Source organism: Limulus polyphemus, unplaced genomic scaffold (genome assembly GCF_000517525.1).
Source record: "Limulus polyphemus unplaced genomic scaffold, Limulus_polyphemus-2.1.2 Scaffold454, whole genome shotgun sequence".
In the NCBI taxonomy this organism is placed as follows: domain Eukaryota; kingdom Metazoa; phylum Arthropoda; class Merostomata; order Xiphosura; family Limulidae; genus Limulus; species Limulus polyphemus.
The window spans coordinates 543838-565658 of record NW_013666064.1 but is presented as its reverse complement, the minus strand read 5'-3'; the positions used below and the strand labels follow the sequence as shown (position 1 = coordinate 565658).

The 21821-nt window shown below is 30.8% G+C and overlaps 1 protein-coding gene across 1 annotated transcript in view; it reads left to right on the top strand.

The window, feature by feature from the left end:
* LOC106458386 (DCN1-like protein 3) overlaps positions 1-14135 on the top strand; it is a 22952-nt gene extending 8817 nt beyond the window's left edge. Inside the window, exon 2 of the mRNA XM_013917897.2 lies at positions 10480-14135. Within this exon, the coding sequence (XP_013773351.1) occupies positions 10540-11484 (945 nt within the window). The 5' untranslated portion in view covers positions 10480-10539 and the 3' untranslated portion in view covers positions 11485-14135. The remainder of the gene's footprint in view (positions 1-10479) is intronic.
* The last annotated feature ends 7686 nt before the right edge of the window (positions 14136-21821 follow it).

Sequence of the window (21821 nt, the reverse complement as noted above, 5' to 3'; positions counted from 1 at the left end):
AAAAGGTATAGCATGAAAACTATAACAAGCACAAAATGGTTACAAGGTCATCACATTGACCGACCACGTATTGAAAGAGTTAATTAACAGGATTTCTAACTAAGCTATATGTGAATTACAGTATTTCCTTACCTGGTAGAGGTGATTTTGGTAATGGCAGACAATGAAATTGATGGAGAATAACTTGCAACTGATTGTGACAACAAGCTGACCTCATAAGAAAAGCTGTAAATTAAAATATTTTCTTTATATTAGTTATAGATAATCAAATAGCAAATGTCAGAGAGAATTACTCAGATTTTTTAAAGACATCATGTGCTAAGAGGGACATGGCATGTGGTTTTCAGTTTATGGCATATAACTCATTAAAGCAAGAATAATATTTGCTATACATTTTCTTTTTTAGCTCAAAGATATCTAACATGTAAGCCCTTGGAAACTTGGAAATTAATATAGGGGTGGAAAGAAATTCTAAAATATGCAATTCAGAACAAAGAAGTGTCACATGATACATAAAAGTGATGGTTGAGAATTTATTTAAACACTTCAACTTGAAATTAAAGAATTAAAGCTTGTATAATAAGATTTGAATTGTAAATTATGTTTTGGTGCCACATTTATTCACATACATTGATAATAAAGTAGTTTAATTAAATTTGTAATGTAACTGTAAATAAGGGACATGACATGCACACTTTGATCTAACTATATCTAGTTGATTAATGGAGTTCCAACAAACTGGATTGTTGTTACTAGTGCAGTTTCTCAGAGTTCAGTGCTTGAGCCTTTCTTTTTTCTTGTTCACATTAATGATACCAGTAGAGGCATAGATTTGTATAATTGTAATAAATTTATAAAGTTCTCTGATGACATTAGACTCTTGGGTAGTTACAGCTATATTGAGGATGTTGAACTACTACCGAATTACTTGGGTCAGTTGGTAAGTTGGACAGATATTTAGAAATTGACCTTTAATTATAGTAAATGTAAGATAAACTTGATTGCTTTTAATGTATTTGGGAACTACTTGGGTCAGTTGGTAAGTTGGACAGATATTTAGAAATTGACCTTTAATTATAGTAAATGTAAGATAAACTTGATTGCTTTTAATGTATTTGGGAACTACTTGGGTCAGTTGGTAAGTTGGACAGATATTTAGAAATTGACCTTTAATTATAGTAAATGTAAGATAAACTTGATTGCTTTTAATGTATTTGGGAACTACTTGGGTCAGTTGGTAAGTTGGACAGATATTTAGAAATTGACCTTTAATTATAGTAAATGTAAGATAAACTTGATTGCTTTTAATGTATTTGGGAACTCATCATGGATGTAAAAATCCTCCAGCTGAATGCCTGGAACTACCAAATTTTTAACTTGGGCTACAGTGAATTTCATACATACCACTTTAAAGTTTGGCTCTGCTGCCATAAAATATTATCATGTGTATAAAATCCAACTCTAGCTATTAAAATTTACCAAAAATGATGCCTCTAGTTTTCTTTTAAAATTGCTAAATATCTTGTGTCGCAAAAATTTTCGTAAGGTTGTTAGCCTGTTTATTTTTAATTTCATATTTATAAAATTTTCTAATCTATTAGAATAGTCATCTTTTAAAGTAAAGTTTTATTAATATGAGATGAAATGGGCATGTTAGAATAAAATGATTTGGGCTGTGCTGTCAGAACTCTTTGCTCTTTTTCTTAGGTATTGTGAAAAAGGATGAGGTGCTCTGAATGTTGGACTACTGTGTGGTTATTTTAATTTTGTCAAATATGTAGACTGGATAACCTTCCCAGAGATTTTGCATTTTTACATAATCTGAATTAAATAATATCTTCAATATGCTAGGACTACTAATATTATATATCTACCTATATCTTACATCTACCTAACATACTTATTTTTAATTCTATAATACCATGAAAGTAGGCATTATAATGAATATAGATAATTAATGTAGTGGAAAAATAAAATTCATGGACTAGTACAATTTATCATGCTTACAAGCCTGGGGCTTGTACATCAAAAAAACCTTTACGCTCTTAGCGTAACTGAAGAAAATGACTTTGGCATGGTAGTGGATAAGTAACTCAAGCCATTTAGCTATTGATCAGTTGTTAGTATTAAAACTGTTAAAATTTAAAGGTGTATTTATAGATGTGTTGATTACAAGTCAAAACAGGTAGTTAAAAAGTGTTTCTATACAAGTCATTAGTTAGGCCACACTTGCAATACTGTTTACAGTTTTGGTCTCGATACACGAAAAATAATTGTGACTTATTCAGGGCTTTAAGTTTTAAATCAGAAGATAACATGCTAACTTTAGTACCCAACAGGCAAGGGGTATGGTGGTTACTCGGTAGCTCATGAGTTTTGTAATAATAATATTGCTGATTTGTTTTTTGCTGTGTATTTAAAGCTATACAAGTACACACAAAGCTTTAGATAATCAGTTGTGATGCCATTTAGAACTTAGTCAGTTTAATCACATTATGAGCAGATTATTTTGTGCCAGGACTGGTAAAATATTTTTTAAACAGTCATGCTGACCTGTACAAATTGCTGCTAGACTTGACTCTTTCAAGAAATATTTTGTTTCAACTTCCAATTCATTTGAATTATGAAACGAACTGGTTATAGAGGGTAGGGTTAATAATTATATTTGACCCTGAGTTTTTACAACTCCTAATAATAATTTTGAACAGAGGAAAATTTGATGAACCAACTATCTGGATATTTCTGGTGCTTAAATATGAATTTTATAGAAAAATTATGTTTATTATTCTTTTGAAAATGTTATAGTATACATGAACTGTACAGTTTTATTTTATACAAGAAGTATTCTTCCAAAACATCACAGATCTTTCCAGTACTCTTAATCAAATCTTTTAAAATTATTCTGTAAATTTTAATTGTGTCTGATCAGTTTGCTTTTAGCAATAAAGTCAGTAATCAATATACAGTTTCTATTTCCCTGTTTTCTTTTTCTATGATCCAGAATTCTTACAGAACTTTCAAAATCTTAAAATTATTCCTATATCTTTTGGACAGTTATTTAGAAGAATATTTACTTTTTAATTTATGTTAAACAGTAACTTACAGTTTGTGTTTTAGTGGAATGCTCCTGAAGAAGCTGTAAATTAAAATGTTGAGTGTTCAATTAAAGAAAAGTAACAATTTTGTGTTATAAGGTTGTTTATTTGTAGTATTAATATGCTATTCTTAATTTCAAGTATTTTCTTGGAATATCTAATGAATATATGGGACATTGAAAAGAAAAGTAGTCATGTTATAATGAAAGATAATAGAGAAAATATTGTAAAAGGTTCTGATTGTGCTAGATTGTGAAGTAAATTATGTTTCCTCTACACATTACAATTTATAATCATGAATGCTCTGGAATCCCACTGAGTTGCACTTAATTTCATATCAGTAATCAGAAAGATCCTTACATATTTCAACCATTCATCTGCACCTTGTTCAAAATTAGTGGCTATTCTAAGTGCTTTAAATATGCATAAAAAAAACTAGTACACAATATACAGTCAAGTTGTGATTTAACATACTGTCTTCTTGAAAGCCTTTTGGAATAAAAGACAAAAAGAGAGAAATATGCCTCTATGCTGCAAAGAACATAATTACCAAGATCAACTATAATCAGTGGTCCTTATAGTATTAGAGATGTGTTTAAAACTGCTACAAACATTTAAAGGAGTTAACATAAACATTAATTTCACAGACTCAGTTTTAACATATAAAGTTTAGGGATAACAAGGGACCTATTGGTCTATCTAGGCTGTCCCATCCTCTGAACTAAATTAGAACTATTAAATAAATAAATAAAAAACCTCAAAGCTAGCCCTTATTATTCTTTTAGTTGTCAAGCTTTCTCATAAATTCACTTAAATTTACTGCCTCCACAACATCCAAAGGCTATCCACCTTGTTAGAAAAATAAAGCTGTCTTTGCTGACGATGACTCCTACCCTGCCAAAATTTATATCCCCTAGTCCTACTATTCTCACCATTAAGTATGAAAAAAGATGATACATCAACACTATCAATCTTAGACACCTAAATGAGATCCTCTCTAACTCTTCTCTAACAATTTAAGATATCTTAACCTCTTCTCTTTTGACAATCCCTCCATCCCAGGCACCATTCTAGTAGCCCTCCTCCAAACTTTTTCTAACAATTCAATGTTCTTTGTAAGGTAAAAAGCCCAAGACTGAACACAATACTCCAGATGTGCCCTAACCAGTGACCTATACAATGAAATTTTAACCATTTTAGATTTGTATTCAATATTTCTGAAGACACAACCTAAAATCCCATTTGCCTTACCACTAGCAACAGTACACTGCTTGGATGGCTTAAGAGACTGATCAACCATTATACCAAGATCCTTTTCTTTCACGACACTGTTAAGGTTATTCGCATCCAAATTATACCTATAATTTAAATTATGATAACCCACATGCATTACCTTGCATTTATTATAATTAACACCATCTGCCATTTACTTGCCCAACTCACTAAATGATCTAAATCCATTTGTAAAGCAGCAGCATCCTCTTCACAGTTAGCAACACCCGAGACCTTAATATCATTAGCAAATTTAAGTAATTTATTAACCATTCCTTCAGCTATGTCATTGATGTAAATCAAAAAGAATAAAGGTCTTAAGACTGAGCCCTGAGATACTGAACTCCATTTATAATGACCCTCTCCTTTCTTCTATTCAATTAGCTTACTAATCCTCCACACCTATAGAAATATATTTTTTTAAAAGCCTTTTATGTGGCACCTTGTCAAATGCTTTCTGAAAATCAAGATACACCAAATATACACCTTAACTCATCTACATAAGCAATAACATTTTCAAAGAATGTCAAAAGATTTGTAACACAAGATTTACCTCTACTGAAACTATGCTGACTATCCAACAAAAATTTAAACTTTGTTAAGTGACTTTGCTAAGCAATTCCATTTATCAGACTTTCAAAAAATTTTCTTACCACTTATGTAAGATTAATAGGCTTCTAATTACTGGGACAATTTTTATCACCTCTCTTGAAAAGAGGAGTAACATTAGTTAACTTCCAATCCTCTGGCACCTGCCTACTATTCAAAGAGTTACAAAACGTAGTTGCAAGAGGCTCACATATCCAATCCTTAACCTTCTTCAAAACCCTTGGAGAAATATTATCTGGCCCAGGAGTCTTATTGTTTTCTAAACTTCCCAATTTGTTCTTAACAAGCTCAGAATTAATGCAGTCACCTTGTTTGATCTTGTTTCCATCTATCAACTGTTAAAGATGAGGAATATTGCTTAAATCTTCATTAGTAAAAATTGAAGAAAAAACATAATTTAATAACCCAGCCATCTCATAATCATCAGATAAAAGCTTTCCTTTATCATCCCTCAAAGGTCCTATCCCCATCCTAACATTTTGTTTATCCCTAATGTATTGAAAGTAATTGTGACCATTAATATTTATGTTTTGAGTCAAACTTTTTACATACATCCTGTTTGATGTCCTAATTTCCTGCTTGATCAACTTTCTCCATATTCTGTAATCTTCTAAATCTCCCATCAAACCAGTCAATTTAAATTTCTTAAGTTTGTGATGCTTTTCTTTAATTATATCCTTTATACCCTTTGTGAGCTAACCTGTTTTTTTACTTGTAGCCACCTTTTTTTTTCCATAAGGGATACAATTATCTTGAATATTTAAAACTTTTCCACATTATATATAATGTCCACAAATAACTTAGCTGCCCAATTTACAACAGATAATTCCTGTCACATCCCTTGAAAATTTGCTTTTTTGAAATTTATAACCAAAATATTATTCCTGATCTTCATATGCAGCAAAACATCGAACCTAATGGAGCAATGATCACTTGCACTCAGATGTTCCCCACTTTCCACCATCTATATTAGGAGTTAACAATAAATCTAATATATCATTGTCTGTAGTAGGTTCCTTTACCAAGGTTTTGGAAACTGTTCAAGATGGTTTTCTCCCTTGTGGTTTGACTCTAATGTTTGCCAGTCTATATGCCTGAAGTTTAAATCAACCATATTTATGACCACATTAACAGTTGAAATCTTAATCTCAATGTAAAGTTTCTAATTAATTCCATCAGTATCATCTGGTGGTCTGTAATAAATTTCCACTAAAAGCCTTTTCAATTTATATCCACTAATAGAAACCAAATGGATTCAATCTCCTTGCTATTATCTTTGATATCTTCAGCTTCAACAGGATGTAACTCATATTTTACATATAAAGCCACTCCTTTTTTCTCTTTAGTACTACATCCCTATTAAATAACCTATAACCTTATATTTCAAAGAAATTTCTGTCATCATAATTGTCTACATTTAACCATGTTTCAATTTTCCCCATTATACCAAAATCCTCCATTACTACCAACACTCTAAAGTCATCTATTTTATTTCTTATATTTCTAACATTACAGTAGTTACAATTAAGCTTATTCTTAGAACTATGTACTCATTTCCTATGCTAAACTTTTTTCTACATCTTTTTTTGCATTTATTTTATCGTGGCTCTCACTACTGTCTAGTCCTAGCTTAAAACTTCTCTTACAGCTGAGTTAATTGCCCTTGCAAACAAGCCAACCCCTACCCTCTTTAAATGTAAACCATCCATTCCAAAAAGCTTCCATTAATCTTATCTCACAAGTCCAACTAGCCAATCTGATGATTCTTACGTATTTACCAAAGTCTAGCATTTAGAAGTTATCCCACCTATGACTACTCTTTAATGTTATCTGTTGAAGGATAATGCAAATTGCCTTATTCTGGGAATAATGAAAGCATGCTTGGCATGAGGATTTGAAATTATATTTGCTGAATTACAAAGAAATCCAAATTTCACCTTAATGTATTATTAGCTTTGTACTATAAAGTAGCATTTTGCAAATATAAGAAGATCTAAAATGAGAAACAGAGTTATATGGAGAAAGCACTGACACTATTAATATCACAGTCAGATGTGGTTAAAGATAAAAATGGTGGAAGTAACATAATGACTCCACAGCATTAGCATTTCCACACGTTAAGAGTCTACAGCAGCGGACACATAACTCATTCTGGGATTGCTTTCGTGAAATATCTGAAGGTTCTTATGGCATTAATTGTGTTTTTCAAAGAAATCATGGCAAGGAAGCTCCTGTCGCTAGTAAAATTAATTTATACCTACCTCAACCAGTTTTAAAATGACAGTCTAATCTGTTATTGTGGTGAAAACTCAGCAATGTCTCATTTCCAATACAATCTTAAGCAGCACGAAGATTTCTGTCAGTTCCAGAAAGCTGTGTGTATAGTGAATACCATTTCTTAGAGCTGACAACATTTATCGGGAAAAGAGAAACTGATAATTTCCACAAAATTTAGAATTGCTATTATTCTTAAATCCCAACCTGAAGTTTCTTAACTTTTAAGTTCTGAACAAGGATATCTGAGTGAGAAATCCTAGTGAAAAAAAAAGTAAACATTGCAGTGCTGTCAATAGATAATGTAAATGTGATATACTAATATGAGTGTAATTTTACAAGAATGACAAAGAAAATACCCACACCTGCTAAATAGTTTTTCTGAAGATATATAAATGTGTATTGGGGAGAAAATTATACTTTATTCTTAAAAAACTTAATAATAAGTTTCTTAAAAGAAAATTGGTGTTGCTGATGGCTAATTAATTGGTAAAAGACTAATTAACATAGTATTAAACTGTTACGATTAGATGATTGCTTAGAAAACTACTTTTTGCTTACCATACTAAAATTATTACAATTCATTGTAGTAAGAATTCTTTGTTTGAGTTAAGGAAGCAGGATCATATACCTTGGAAAATATATCAGCTTTCAGCTAGCAAAATGAAATCTTTGAAATCTGTTTGTGAAAAAAAGTAGGTCATGAATGCAAATGGACAAGTATGCCAGAATTATGGTACAGGGCATCACTCTGTAAGTTGTTTATTGACAAACAGTGAAATACTCATTATCCATTGTTTTCATGATTACATAAAGTAGCCAAAGTAAATTCCACAAAACATGCTATATTATACATATAAGCATGTTTTGGTCCCAACAATAAACATTTATGAGAGAAAATAAATGAAATATGTTGTTTTGTTATAAATGTACATTATTATTATTAGAGTTAGAGACTAATGACTTGATTGTAAATTCTGAAAAGGTAAAATATACACAGCATCTTACCAACATTGCTTTAATGAGGTATGTGTATCAGCCTTATCCCTCTTTGTTTAATGCTATAGGTCACCCACAAAATGTGCAACATTATAAATTCTTTGTAAAAATTGTCATATATTTTTATAGTAGTTAATTTAATCAGTCTAACACAGATATGGAAGAGTCAGTTAAAAGTACATCAACCTATGAGGTCACATAATATTTGAATTCCAAACTTTTAATGCATGTATGAGCACTGACTGACCTATTGGTCAGTACTCTTATACTGATTCTAACCAGAACTTGGCTTGGAATAGACTTATCAAAATGTAGGATGTGGCTTGTTTAATTGTTTGTAGAGAAGTATGGTCTGCAAATGGTTCATGAACATTAGTAGAGGATTATGATGGCAAATGCACACCCTAGTTCATACCATTGATGCTCAATTGATTTGAATACTATCTTCCTGAGATTATGCTGGATGAAAATGATGACTGTAGTTGTTTTTATGCTTTTTGAACCATATTTGGAGGAAAGAAACATAGTGAATTATTGCAGTATTGTTGTTAAATAACTCTTGTTTATGAGGGTGGAAATGCAGCATTGTAAGATGGACTTAACCAAATGTTCAAATGCACTTTGAATGTTATTTGACTTTTGAATGGAATCAAAGAACCCATTTCCTTTCACAAAAACATTACAATACAGTTATTCCACTTTTAGCATTTTGAACACATGTTTCTAATGGTTTTGTCCATATTTCTATTCTGTTCTCAGTATAGGAAAATTTGAAATGTGACTTATCAAATTACACCACATTTGGAAACTCTGGAACTTTGATTTTCTGTTTGAATTCAAAGTAAAAGATTTTGAACTGGTTGTTGGCTACCATGTGCAGTTTTATAATGTTTCTCACTGGTATGGTTTGAGATAGTCAAATCTTAACCACTTTTGACAAAATTGGTCATTTGGGACTAGTGTATTGCACTTTTTAAACCTGTCAAGTTGATTTTTATTTCACTTGCCAGCAATTTGTGTCCTAGTGATAGACACATTCCTTTTAGATTGCCACTTTTCTTAAGGCTTGAATGACAGATGTTTTTGGACAGTGTATGAAGGAGATGTTTTTTTGGTGCACTTTTTAAACACGTCAAGTTAATTTTTATTTCACTTGCCAGCAATTTGTGTTCTAGTGATGGACACATTCCCTTTAAATTGCCACTTTTCTTAAGGCTTGAATGACAGATGTTTTTAGACAGTGTATGAAGATTTTCCTGCTGAGACATTCAAGTCCGAGAAATCTGTCAAACTGATTGTGTTTGTAGGATAGCCATTATATGACTAAACATATTTCTATACTTATAGGACTCTAGCAATAACCTTGACACTTCATGTACTCAGTGTATTTTGAATATGTTGTAGCTTTTGTGTGTGTGGGAGGGGGGTATAATTACTCTATGATCACAAAATTTAATCAGCAAAAGAGTATATTACAAAACATGCCTTTCAGAATTACTTTTGTAAATTTATTCATACTTATTTTTAAGTCATTTTTTATTTTTTCCTTGGTTTAATACTTCTGTATGATGTTTGCTTTAAAAGTTTAGTTTTTCACCATGACCATATGGAGATATAACATCATTTTTGACATATTTTCTGTATAGTTAATACAAATAATTTATAATTGATTTGATTTGTGCTTTTCATGTGTATAATATCTGAGAAAATAATATAATTTGCTTCCTTACTTCAATTTAGTGAAAAAGTCTCAAGTCAGGTTTTATGAAAGTTTTATTGTAGGTTTAAAAGTGTTAGTGCATTAATATTATTATACGGCTCAGCCTGGCCAGCTGGTTAGGGTACTCGACTCACAATCTGAGGGTTGCGGGCTCAAATCCCCATTCCACCAAACATGCTTGCCATTTCAGTCGTGGGGGTGTTATAAAGTGATGAACAATCACACTATTCATTAGTAAAAGAATAGCCCAAGAGTTGGCGGAGGGTGGTGATGACTAGCTGCCTTCCCTCTAGTCTTACACTACTAAATTAGGGATGACTAGCACAGATAGCCCTCTGTGTAGCTTTGCACGAAATTCAAAACAAACCAAACCAATATTATTATATATTTGTTCTGCAAACAGTAATAATAGATATATGAGGAAATAATTGTAATTAATTATTTCATTATAATAATTAAATCAAAATGTTTCAAAAATACTTTGCATTGAGTGGATATTTTTTTATCTAGGTTGGGGATGATCCGTTATAAGTAGGCAGTAATTTCCTGCTTACTGCAGTGTTCCAACCAATGGGGAAGTGCCTTTCTTGTTGTCAGTCTAATCAAGCAGGATCAGTACCCGAGAAACACTTGAAGCATCAAGAGTCCTCTCGGACAGTGGAGTTTTCAGGTGCTAGTGTACCATCTAACAATTGTGGTGGGAGCCAAATTTTAAGATCCAGCAACAGAGAACTCAGTGCTCCTGTGGTTAGTAGTAATGGGGAAATGCATATAAGCACCTCTTCCAAGTCTACTCTTGGTTTTGCAGAAAAATTGATGTTTCACCCTCGAATCCCTCCAATCCGTAGTGGTAGCACAGACAAAAAGAGGTCTAGTCATTCAGGACGAGATTACTCAGAAAGCAAGATTCATGCTCTTTTTGATCAATATAAAGATTCACAAGAAGATGCTATATTGTCAGAAGGAATAGAACGACTATGTCAAGACCTTGACGTTAAGCCTGAAGAATTTCGTGTTCTGGTTTTAGCATGGAAGTTTGGTGCTGAGCAGATGTGTTGCTTTACACATGAAGAATTTGTGATTGGCTGTAAAGCTCTACATGTTGACTCAATTCAAGGAATACGTTCCAAGTTTCCAGAGATGTTAGCAGAAGTACAGAATCCTGAAAAGTTCAAAGATTTGTATCGTTTTACATATAGATTTGGTCTCGAGGTGGGACAGCGGATCCTCCCAGCTGAAATGGCAATACAACTGTGGAAACTTATATTCTCAATAAAAGAACCTTCAATTCTCAAACGATGGCTTGTCTTCTTAGAAAAACATCCAAATATTCGAGGAATACCACGTGATACTTGGAATATGTTTCTGAACTTTACAGAATCTGTTGGAGATGATCTCAGCTGCTATGATGACACAGAAGCTTGGCCAAGTTTATTTGATGACTTTGTAGAGTTTGAAAATGATCAAACAAATCAGAATGTACTTCAGAATAAGGAAATAGAAGAGCTGGAGTAGTAAACAGCTGCTTGTGTCTTTGTTTGGCTTGCAGATAAAACTTGCATGCTTCTCTGAGTTAGTGTTGGCCTACCTATTAAGGGCTTTCCTATATTAAATGTTATGTGATATTTTGACAGTGTCCTATTGGAATATATAAATGTTTGGACAAAGGACTATAAAATCTGACACATTTTTAAAAATAATTTATTTTTCTTTTCTAAATCAGTTGGTTGATTTGTTGGCTTTTAGATATCAGTGTATTGTACACCTCACTATAAACTTTATTAATCAGCTGACCATTGTCTGCATTAACATGTATCTGTAATATTTTTTGTACGTGTGACTCATATTTGTGCAGATCATTTTAAAGTAAAATTTTGACAAATTCATACTGACTGTTATAGTTATCTGTCAATAAAATATTCATATTATTTAAGGCCACTTCAGTAGAAACACTAAAAATATTAGAAACCCTTGCAACAGATATGTAACTTTTAACTTAAACTGATGTCATTTACAGGTATGAGGTGTTTTTCTCATCATTTAAATGCATGTGTGTTTGATAATTCGTATTAATAGTTCTATTACATACATTATGAAGTGTATCACTTGAATTTACCTTCTTTATCGTGTACTTTTGAAAGAAAAGCTGGAAAAGTATAATTGTTTTTTAAGAATGAAAGAATATTTTGGCCAAACCTAAAATAACTTGTGAATAAGGTTCGTGTTGTAATTATAATCATTCTTGTGGTGTTAATGGTTTTATTTTCTGTTTGTAGAGTGGTGAATGTAGTACTGTTTTTATGATGAAGCACATTGTCTTAATTTGCATGTATATCTATATGCATGTATATAAGTACAAAGTACATAAAATTCAGAAAATGGAAAACAGCTAAAAGGGTGTATATAACTGTCTTGTAGTAAATAAGAGCAACTTTATCATAATAAGATTTTGAATATTGGAGAACAAGGTGTTTGTTTTACTATAAACATGTTCACTATTAGTGTGGATGAAAGGAATACAAAGTTTGTCATTTTGATTGTAAATAGTTTGAAACTTTTAGATTAAAGTAGTATTTACAAGAATACTGTTAAACTGAGTAAATCCTTACAAGCTAATTTGATGTGTATGTGTACCAAATACTTTTACTGTACTTATATTCCATGATCAACAATGCTGCTTATTTTTTAATTTGGGTTTTCCTAAAAAATCTAAATTCAAACTATTTTGTCAAAACTAGATTATTTGTAGGAAAGAGGAGTTCTGACATTCCTACTTTTCTCTTTTTTTATGTTATTTTTTCTTGTTTTCAGGAATTTTATTTTTTTTAATAAATTATGCATATTTGTGTCTTTTCGTTTGTAATGTTTCAGGTTCTTAATTCTGTGATTATTTGGTGTTAATCATTCTTAATAGGTCATAATCATAGTTTTTGCAGTATTCAGAGAAAACACACATTTTGATTTAAAAAAAAAAAACTTTAACAATGAAGCAGTTTGCATTCTTATTTTAAGGCATTTGCGTGTTTTGCTTTAACCAGAGTTTGGACATGTACTGTATACCTACACACTGGAAGTCAGCTTTTATAGTATACTCCATGAAAAAATAAATAAAATGGGGAACAGAAATAAAGCACAAATTGTTCAGTTTATTATTTCTTTCAGAATAATGTGAGATTATTTTAATCAAGAACCTCTTTCAAGGGCACATTTGTTCAGTGCTAGAAGAAAAATTACTGAAATATTGCTTGGATTTTACATTGAAATTTACTGTGTGTGGCTCTTGGTAGTTGAAAGGGGAAAAATGCTGAATTTATAGGAAAGTACCAACTCGTTTCTTTCACCAGTAGTTCAACAGAAACTTATTCATTACATATCACTTCAGAAAATAAAAAAACTTTAGATTTGATAATAAAGAAAACTAAGAGTATTGATATTTAATATATTGTTGAAGGTAAAACACTATGTTTAAGAAAATTTTCAATCAAAGGAAAGTGTATGAGAACGAAAAACATATTTGGCTCGTCATCAATAGCAAATTTAATTTCTGTATCTAACAGAGTTTAATGAATGGAAGCTGTTAAAGTTTTCTAATTCATCTTTTTTGCTTAAATACATTCTTCTTATTTTTGAATTTTATGAATTCTTTTTTATAAAGGTTATTGGAAAGCCTTCTGGAAATGAATCCAGTCTAAACAGTTTTGCACATTTATTTTAAATATCAAATCTTTCTATTTAATATTTTCTAATAAAACTGTTCAAGAGATTTTTATTAATTAAATACAATATTTATATAAATATTTAAATGCAGTGTTTTGACCTTTATATTTACTATAGGTCATCTTCAGGCATAAGAAAATAATAAAAATTAAACTTGATAGGAAATACAAGATAAAACATGAAACAACTCACATGAAGCAAGAACAATAACATTAACCAAGAATATTATTGACCACCTAGAAATCAGTGGTGGTGGTAAAGACAAAGAAAAAAAGTCAATTGGAAAAAAGGCAGAAAAATACATGAACAGGGGGGAAAAAAAGTCCTATATTTTAGGAATGGTATAAAATTACAAATTTCGAAATGACCATTTGACTTTTTTTATTTTCATAAACATGCATAAGGATTGGCTTGGCTGTTATTGATACTGTTTTTCAAAGTACTTTTTTGACTTAGACTCACTTGGGATTCATTCTTTGTAAATGGTAACTCCAAAATTGAACTATTAATAAAAGAAAGTATCCAAGAAATGGATATCTCCTATTTTAAATATAACACTGTCTTCTTTTACAATTGTTTTAAAGCAACTCTTTTGATCAATTGACCTTCTAATTAACAACATTATCAATACAATTTAAATTTCTTAATTTTATTTCTCCTTCTTTACTCATACTGTTTCTAGGGAATAAAGACAAAGTTAAACAAGATTGGATGGCCAAAGTGGCTGAACTTAAAAGGATGTTATTTGACTTAAGTGATACACCAAAATGCTCATGGATGTGGATAACAAAAATGTTTTGTTTTTCCAATGTAGGTGTTAACAGTCCAAGAGCAAAGAGAGATAGGTAAATGATTCTTCATCTTAAAGAAATGTTTTTAATGTAAAGGATGGTTTTAAAGTAATTTTTAGGTTTGACCTGTTGGTAGAATCTTCTTTTGTAAGACGCTGTTTAAAGTAACATAGTGTTTACAGACAACAATGAAGCTATTGATCCATCTAGGTTGTCCCATCCTATAAACTAAACTAAAAATATTAAATAAAAATCTCAAAGCCAGTTCTTATCATTCATATAATTATCAGTTTTCTCTTAAACTGACTTCAATTTACTGCCTCCACAACATATGAAGGCAACCCATTCCAAAGCCAACCATTATGTTAGAAAAATATAACTGTATTAGCTGAAGATAACTCCTGCCCTGCCAAAATTTATATTTATGTCCCCTAGTCCTACTGTTCTCACCATTAAGAATGAAAAAAAGAGGATGCATCAACACCCAAGTCCTTTAACAATCTTAAACACCTCAATTAGATCCTTTCTAACAGTTCTTTTATCAAGAGAAAGCAATTTCAAAGATCTTTACCTCTACTTGTATGACAAACCACACCATCCCAGGCACCATTCTAGTAGCCCTCCTCTGAACCCTTTCCAACAATTCAATGTCCTTCCTAAGGTAAAGAACCTAAGACTGAACACAATACTCCAAATGTTGCCTAAACAGTGATCTATAGAATTAATTTATAACCTGTTTTAGACGTGTATTCAGTATTTCTGTAAATACAACCTAAAATCCAATTTGCTGCACTACTAGCAACAACACACTGCTTGGATGGCGTAAGACACTGACCAACCACTACAACAAGATCCTTTTCTTTCATAATGCTGTTAAGGTTATAATTCAAATTATGATAACCTACATGCATTATCTTGCATTTATTATAATTAAAACCCACCTGCCATTTATTTGCCCAACTCACTAAATAATCTAAGTCCATTTTTAAAGCAGCAGCTTTTTCCTCACACTCAGTAACACCTAAGACTTTAATATCATCAGCAAGTTTAAGTAACTTGCTGGCCATTCCTTCATCTATGTCATTAATGTAAATCAAAAAGAACAAAGGTCCTAAGACTGAGCCTTGAGGTTACCCCACTTGTGACATTAATCCAGTTTGACTGAACTTCATTTCAATGACCTTCTGCTTTCTTTCATCCAGCAACTCTTCTATCCAGTTAGCTTACTTATCTCCCACACCTATAAAGATTTTTTTTTCTTACCAGCCTTTTATGTGACATCTTTTTGAATGCTTTCTGAAAATCCAGATACACCAAATCTACACACTTATCCTCATCTACATAAGCAGTAACCTTTTCAAAGAATGTGAAGAGAGTATGATACCTGCTTTAAATATAAGTCATCTTATATCTTACAAATAGAATGTTAATTTAAAAAAATAATAATTTTTAATCCTGTTTCCTCTCATCCATTTATATTGTTTTTAGATAGTCAGTAATATTGTTGGTTCATTTTATTGTTCTTGCTTCATGTGATTTAACATTCTTTTGATCTTGTATTTTCTACTGAGCCTAATTTTCATTACCTGAGGATGTATTTTATTAATATTTGTACTACATAAATATTAGCAAATTGACAAGAGATTATTCTCCTATTGAAATCACATATTTTTCCTTTAATAATTTGTAAATGAAAGAATAATAAAGTTTTTTTTTTTTTCATAATTCTGTTAAATCAAACATAAAAGTTATAACATCGTATGTATCACTTCTTTTGTTTAAGGTGTCACAGGAATTTTAAAGTTTTATAGCACATATCATTACAAGTGGTAATTAGAAATATTTGGTTATTCTATCCCTTTATATGATGTACAATGTTTGTGTGTGTGTATATATAGTATTATGGTTACAGATATACTGAACATTTTTCCATAACAATTACATTGTACAGTTATTGTTGAGATTAAATTTTCTAACTTATGATTGTACAAAGCCCTTACTTCTTAGTGTTTTAATTAAAAAGCAGAAAAATACTTTATGATATGACTAATTATGTGGATAATGAATACATTATCCTTAACAAATTACTAGAACTAATCACAATTCAAGAAACCCAATAACCAGAGTTCTTTCAGAACATAAGGCTCAGGTTATCTTGAATTGTGATTTATCTACTCATATTATTATTGTACACGTTTTTTTTTAGTATGGTATTATAAGTATAACAAGTCAAATGTGTGATTTGTACTTGTAAATTGTATTTCTTGTTACAGAAAACAGTTAGGTGAATTTCAAAGCTTTTGATTGATAGTTCAATCATTTTGCTGTTTAAATAGAAATAATTATACATGCTCTGCAATCTTACATACTGGTATTGATAAACATGAAGTAGGAGTGATCAAAGTGCTACAAAAATTAAGGGATCGGGACAAATAATCATTTTGATTGGAGCTGAAAAAGTTTGTTGAAAATATTTTACGTAAACATCATTAAAAATGGTTTCATGATATTGAAGATTTGTATGAAATTGGCTGTGAGTTCTTTAATAATTTGTGATACTTAACTGATCTTTTTTTTAAAATGGTATTTCAGAACTTTATTAAAAATGTTTAACAACATCCTTTAAGCTGATTGTCACCTTCACTGTGATGTTCATACCACTTAAAACAGAATGTTCAGAGATTTGGAATTACAAATTGCCATCCATATGTAGTCCTCCACATTGAAGACATAGTATATAAGTGTCACTTTAAAGGTATTTTGACTTTCAAGGTACACTGTTGCCAAGCCAGAATGAGAAAACTAATATGAGTTTGTGGATACAACGTAGGCCTATTATATTAACCTTTCTAAGCTGTTACAAACTTGACTGATTCTAAAGAGGAGGAAGAACAGATACTATTATTAATTTAAATGTCATGTGTGCTTTAAAACCTTGAGAAATACAATTTAGTATTGTTAAATGATACAAATAATATAAATGTGTCCATTTATGTTTCTTAATTACCTTGCCATGAAAATATTATAAATTACTCGTATTTAGATTCATTTCTTAATAGTAAAAATCATACATGAAGAGAAAACTGATGTTTTTAAAAAAAAACATGTAAAAATAATTAAGAAATTAAAATATTTTTGATTTTGTAGCATCAGTTAGTGACTGTCAGTTATTGCTCAGTTATCACATTAATCAAGAGTTGATTATATAACAAGATTGTTAGATTTTGTTATGGGTAGTTTTTCTTATTTCTTGAATACATTGGTAATAAAACTTTTAGGTTTGTTCAAAGTTATAGTCATGTATTCATAGTAAGCCTGCCCTGTATTATTTAGCTTTACACATTCTTGAAAACACGATGCAAATTATCTTTTGGTAGTAATGTAAATCTAGTGTATACAAAATATATATTTTTTTTTTTTTCGCTCTGTTTATTGAGATTATGTATGAATGTGCAATCTGTGATTAGTTAATTTTTATATGCTGAAGTAATTTCTTGGAATACCATCTTATAGAGAGGAAAATGTTACATTTATTATACTTTATAATTACATACAGTGCGAGATAAAAAATGTGATACAAATTTGTTTTATATTGAAAATACGTATGTATTAGTAGTCAGTGTCACATAACCTTTAAGAATAAATCAAATTCCTCATTTTTTTATGTCAGTGTAATTAACCCTCATGCTTAAAAGTCACAAGAAGGTGTAGCTGTGAAAATTTATAGTTATTGTGCCTTGAACCATTGTTTGAAATGATTTTTGTAACGTGGACATGTATGGATATCCATATATTGTATGTTTGCAATTATAGAGTTGTATGAGTCGAGACTTTAGATTGATGAATTTTACTGATAAAACATTTAAGAATGAGATTGGAATTAGTGCATATAAAATGTTTGCACTCCTCTAAATTCAAGGAAGAAACATGATTCAAAGTAACTCAAATGATTTCAAACCATCAATTTAAAAATGTGACCATATATAAAAAAAAAGAAACATAAAATTCAAGAAACAAAGTGACTTATGAAAATTGTACATTTAGGCTACAGTAAAAATTAAAGCAATTTTTAAGAAAAATTATTATCAAGAGTTAAAGGTTTGTTTTTAAGATTTTAAATATTCAAAAGCAGAAATTCCATGTTTGTACAGAAGCAATGGTAAATTAGGAGAGAAGAAAATTTAATTACACTTGAAGCAATGGTACACAGGCAGCTATTCCTTTATTAGCTGGGAACAATGTTGATAGCAGTAATTAGGAAAGACATCTTCACACTTTTCTTTGTGCTGCAACTATGAGTTGTATACTTTATCCTAATTTTATTATGATAACTTCACCTTCCTCTCCTATCGTAGATACCAAGAAAATATCTATAATCTAACAATTTCAATACATTTTTGTATGTGAATTGTTTTTCATGTGAGTATTAAAAATGTTATTAAATACAACTTTAACTTAAGTATGTTCATTTAACAAATTGTTGATTAGATCATCAATTGTGAATGTGTTAACACCATCTGTTTTATAAATAAAAAAATAAGTGAGTAATATAAGAAGTGAATTAGACATTGTTTTTAAAAACAAGTTCTCTTAAATACAGAAATAATATAATGCTTGTTCACAACTTATGTTAAATAGGTATGTTTTCTTCTCCATATCATATTAAATTCATAAAATTTTAGTATTCTTTGTGGTATTTTTATGTTAAAAATAATATAGCTACATTGTTTTAACAGATGTTTTTTTTAGTTATTACAAAACCTAAATGCTTCTTATTTCCTTAAGAATATATTTTTTATACATATGTTACATTTTTGATAAAAATAAAATGGAGGGACAGTTATATTAAAAAAAAAAGACATTTTCAATAAGTCCAACAAAAACAGTTTTATTCATGCCAGCTACCATTGTATACTATAAATATCAAAACTTATGTTTAAACATGTAGAATTATTTAATTTTCTAATTTGTTTTGGGAGTTTGGTGTGTAAAATTGTGTGGCTTGCTACAGATATTCAAATTTTGTATAATTAGAATTGAAACAGTTTATTCTTCGTTTTCAATGTATTTGAAAAAATTATTTATGTTTTCAAAAACATTCAGTGTAGTAAAAGTTATTTTTATTGTAAGTTCATTGGAACTAAATACTTAGGAAAGATTGTTCAGGAGTAAATAAAATATACAGTTCTTTGATTGTTGTTACATTAAATAGATAACTTGTTTGGAAATTAATTAGTTTCTCGAGCGGTTTTATAAAGTTACAAGATGATTTAATTAAACGTTCTTATGGGTAGAATTTGTTTGAGATCTGGAAGATTTTAAATTTGTACTTCATGGTAAGTAATATAAGGTTTTTTGTGACATATATATAAATATGTATGTGTGTGTTTGTATGTGTCTTTTTCTTATTATTAATATCTGAAAAACTTCAGAAAATGTACAAAAATGGTATTTTCTGTAGAAATGGTACTTTAAAATTATTCAGTTTAAACAGAAATAACAGTATTGTGAAAAATATAACAGCTTATGTGGAAAAGAATGTATTTTTAATTGTATTACAACTGACATTTCTTTTTTGGTGAGGAAAAAAACGTTTAGTTTGATTAAAGTAAATTGTATCTTTTGTGAACAGGGTTCGAAATTCACGTAGTTTAGACGGCCTGACCAGTTAGGATGTTCGTATGTCGAATAGCAAAGAAATTAATATAATAGACCTGTTGGGCCAATTAGAGCTTTGAGTATTTTTTCCTACTTTAACTTGTCATCAAACGTGCATTTTTATACTTTTTTCCTTAAAACTATAGTTGAGTTTTCGTTTAACAAAAGTATCGTCTTTACTTCAATCTCCGAAGTGGAGCCGCTAGCTTTCTGCCAATCGCTGGCCTATTTTAGATGTTATGAGAAATCTCTGTGACGTCTGAAATGAAAAGGATGTTCCTGGAACATGTGAATGGCGAGATCGATCCAAACGAAGTGTGACGAGTATTGGCATCTGAAAATACCTTACCTTTTGCTCAGTATTAAAATAGTGATTGTAAATCACATTAATTTACAATCCAAGAGTGATATAATCAAAAACTGTTGTTTTCAATTACTGGTTTAACGATATCAACAAACATATCTGAAATTGATAAAATGGAATTAACATGTATATGTATACATGGTCTTGGATTGGACCAGTTAAACCTGATAAGGACCTATTAGAAATTTTGGTCCTGAATTGCGTTTGATATTTCTTGTCGAAAAGACTGGTTTGTTTTGCGTGCCAAATTCTTTGGACTTGTATAAGATTGAGGAAGAAGAAATAAATTTATGACAGAGTGGAGTTTACTCGTGATTTGAAAAGTAACTTTAGGGATACACAATTTTACGTTTGACTGAGCGAGTTTATTGGTTTGTTTCGAATTTCGCGCAAAGCTGCTCGAGGGTTGTTTGCGCTAGTCGACCCTAATATAGCAATGATAGACTATAGCTAACTTTATAATGCCCCACATATGAAAGGGCGAGTTCTCTAACCACCAGGCTGTGTTAGGGCTCGAGTTTAATGAACCAGTTTCTTAATAGCGCATATACATTTATAGTCATTAAAAAAAATTTCAAAATTTGTCAGGTCTGCAAAAGTATTGTTACGTCTCCGTTCGTTATTTAATTTTCCGTAAATTCGTTCCGACGAAGCTTTAGCGACACAAGTCCTTTCTTAAATAAAACTGGTTTATTCTTTCCGAATACAACTTTACGATACACTTAATTTCAACAGCCGCTCTATAACAAACGCTATAACTCGCGTCTCACGAGCTCGTTCAATTACACACTCTCTGACAGCAGTTCAATTACTCATTACCTACACATTGTCCTGCCACGTTGTGACCATCTTATATATACCAGACTACCCCAATCTAGTAATCTCCCGACAATTCACGAAGGTTCGAGAAGGAATTGGCGTGATACTAGTCACTTGACCTCGCTGGCGCAACACTGCCCCCTCCTTAGTATTGTTCTTCCCGAACAATAGCCACTTACATTAAACCAATAACAATTAACAATAACTTAATTAAAATGTACAGAATTACAAACACAAAATTACAATTCAACAAAGTCTCTTAATTTTACGGGACGTATCTTCTTCCGTACTGGTCTCCGTCTCGTTGGCTTCTGCTTCATATGGGGTTCATCTGTTTCATTTGGAAATGTCCTATCGTCTGTAACAGTCACATCAGTGGTAGTAGCTTCATCAATAGCTTCAACGTTTCTTTTCTCAAAACTGAGTAGAGTTTCTTCTTCGACGGTGGCTTCTTCAGGTGTCATTTGTTCTGTTGTCCACTTCATCCCAACTAAAATGTCCTG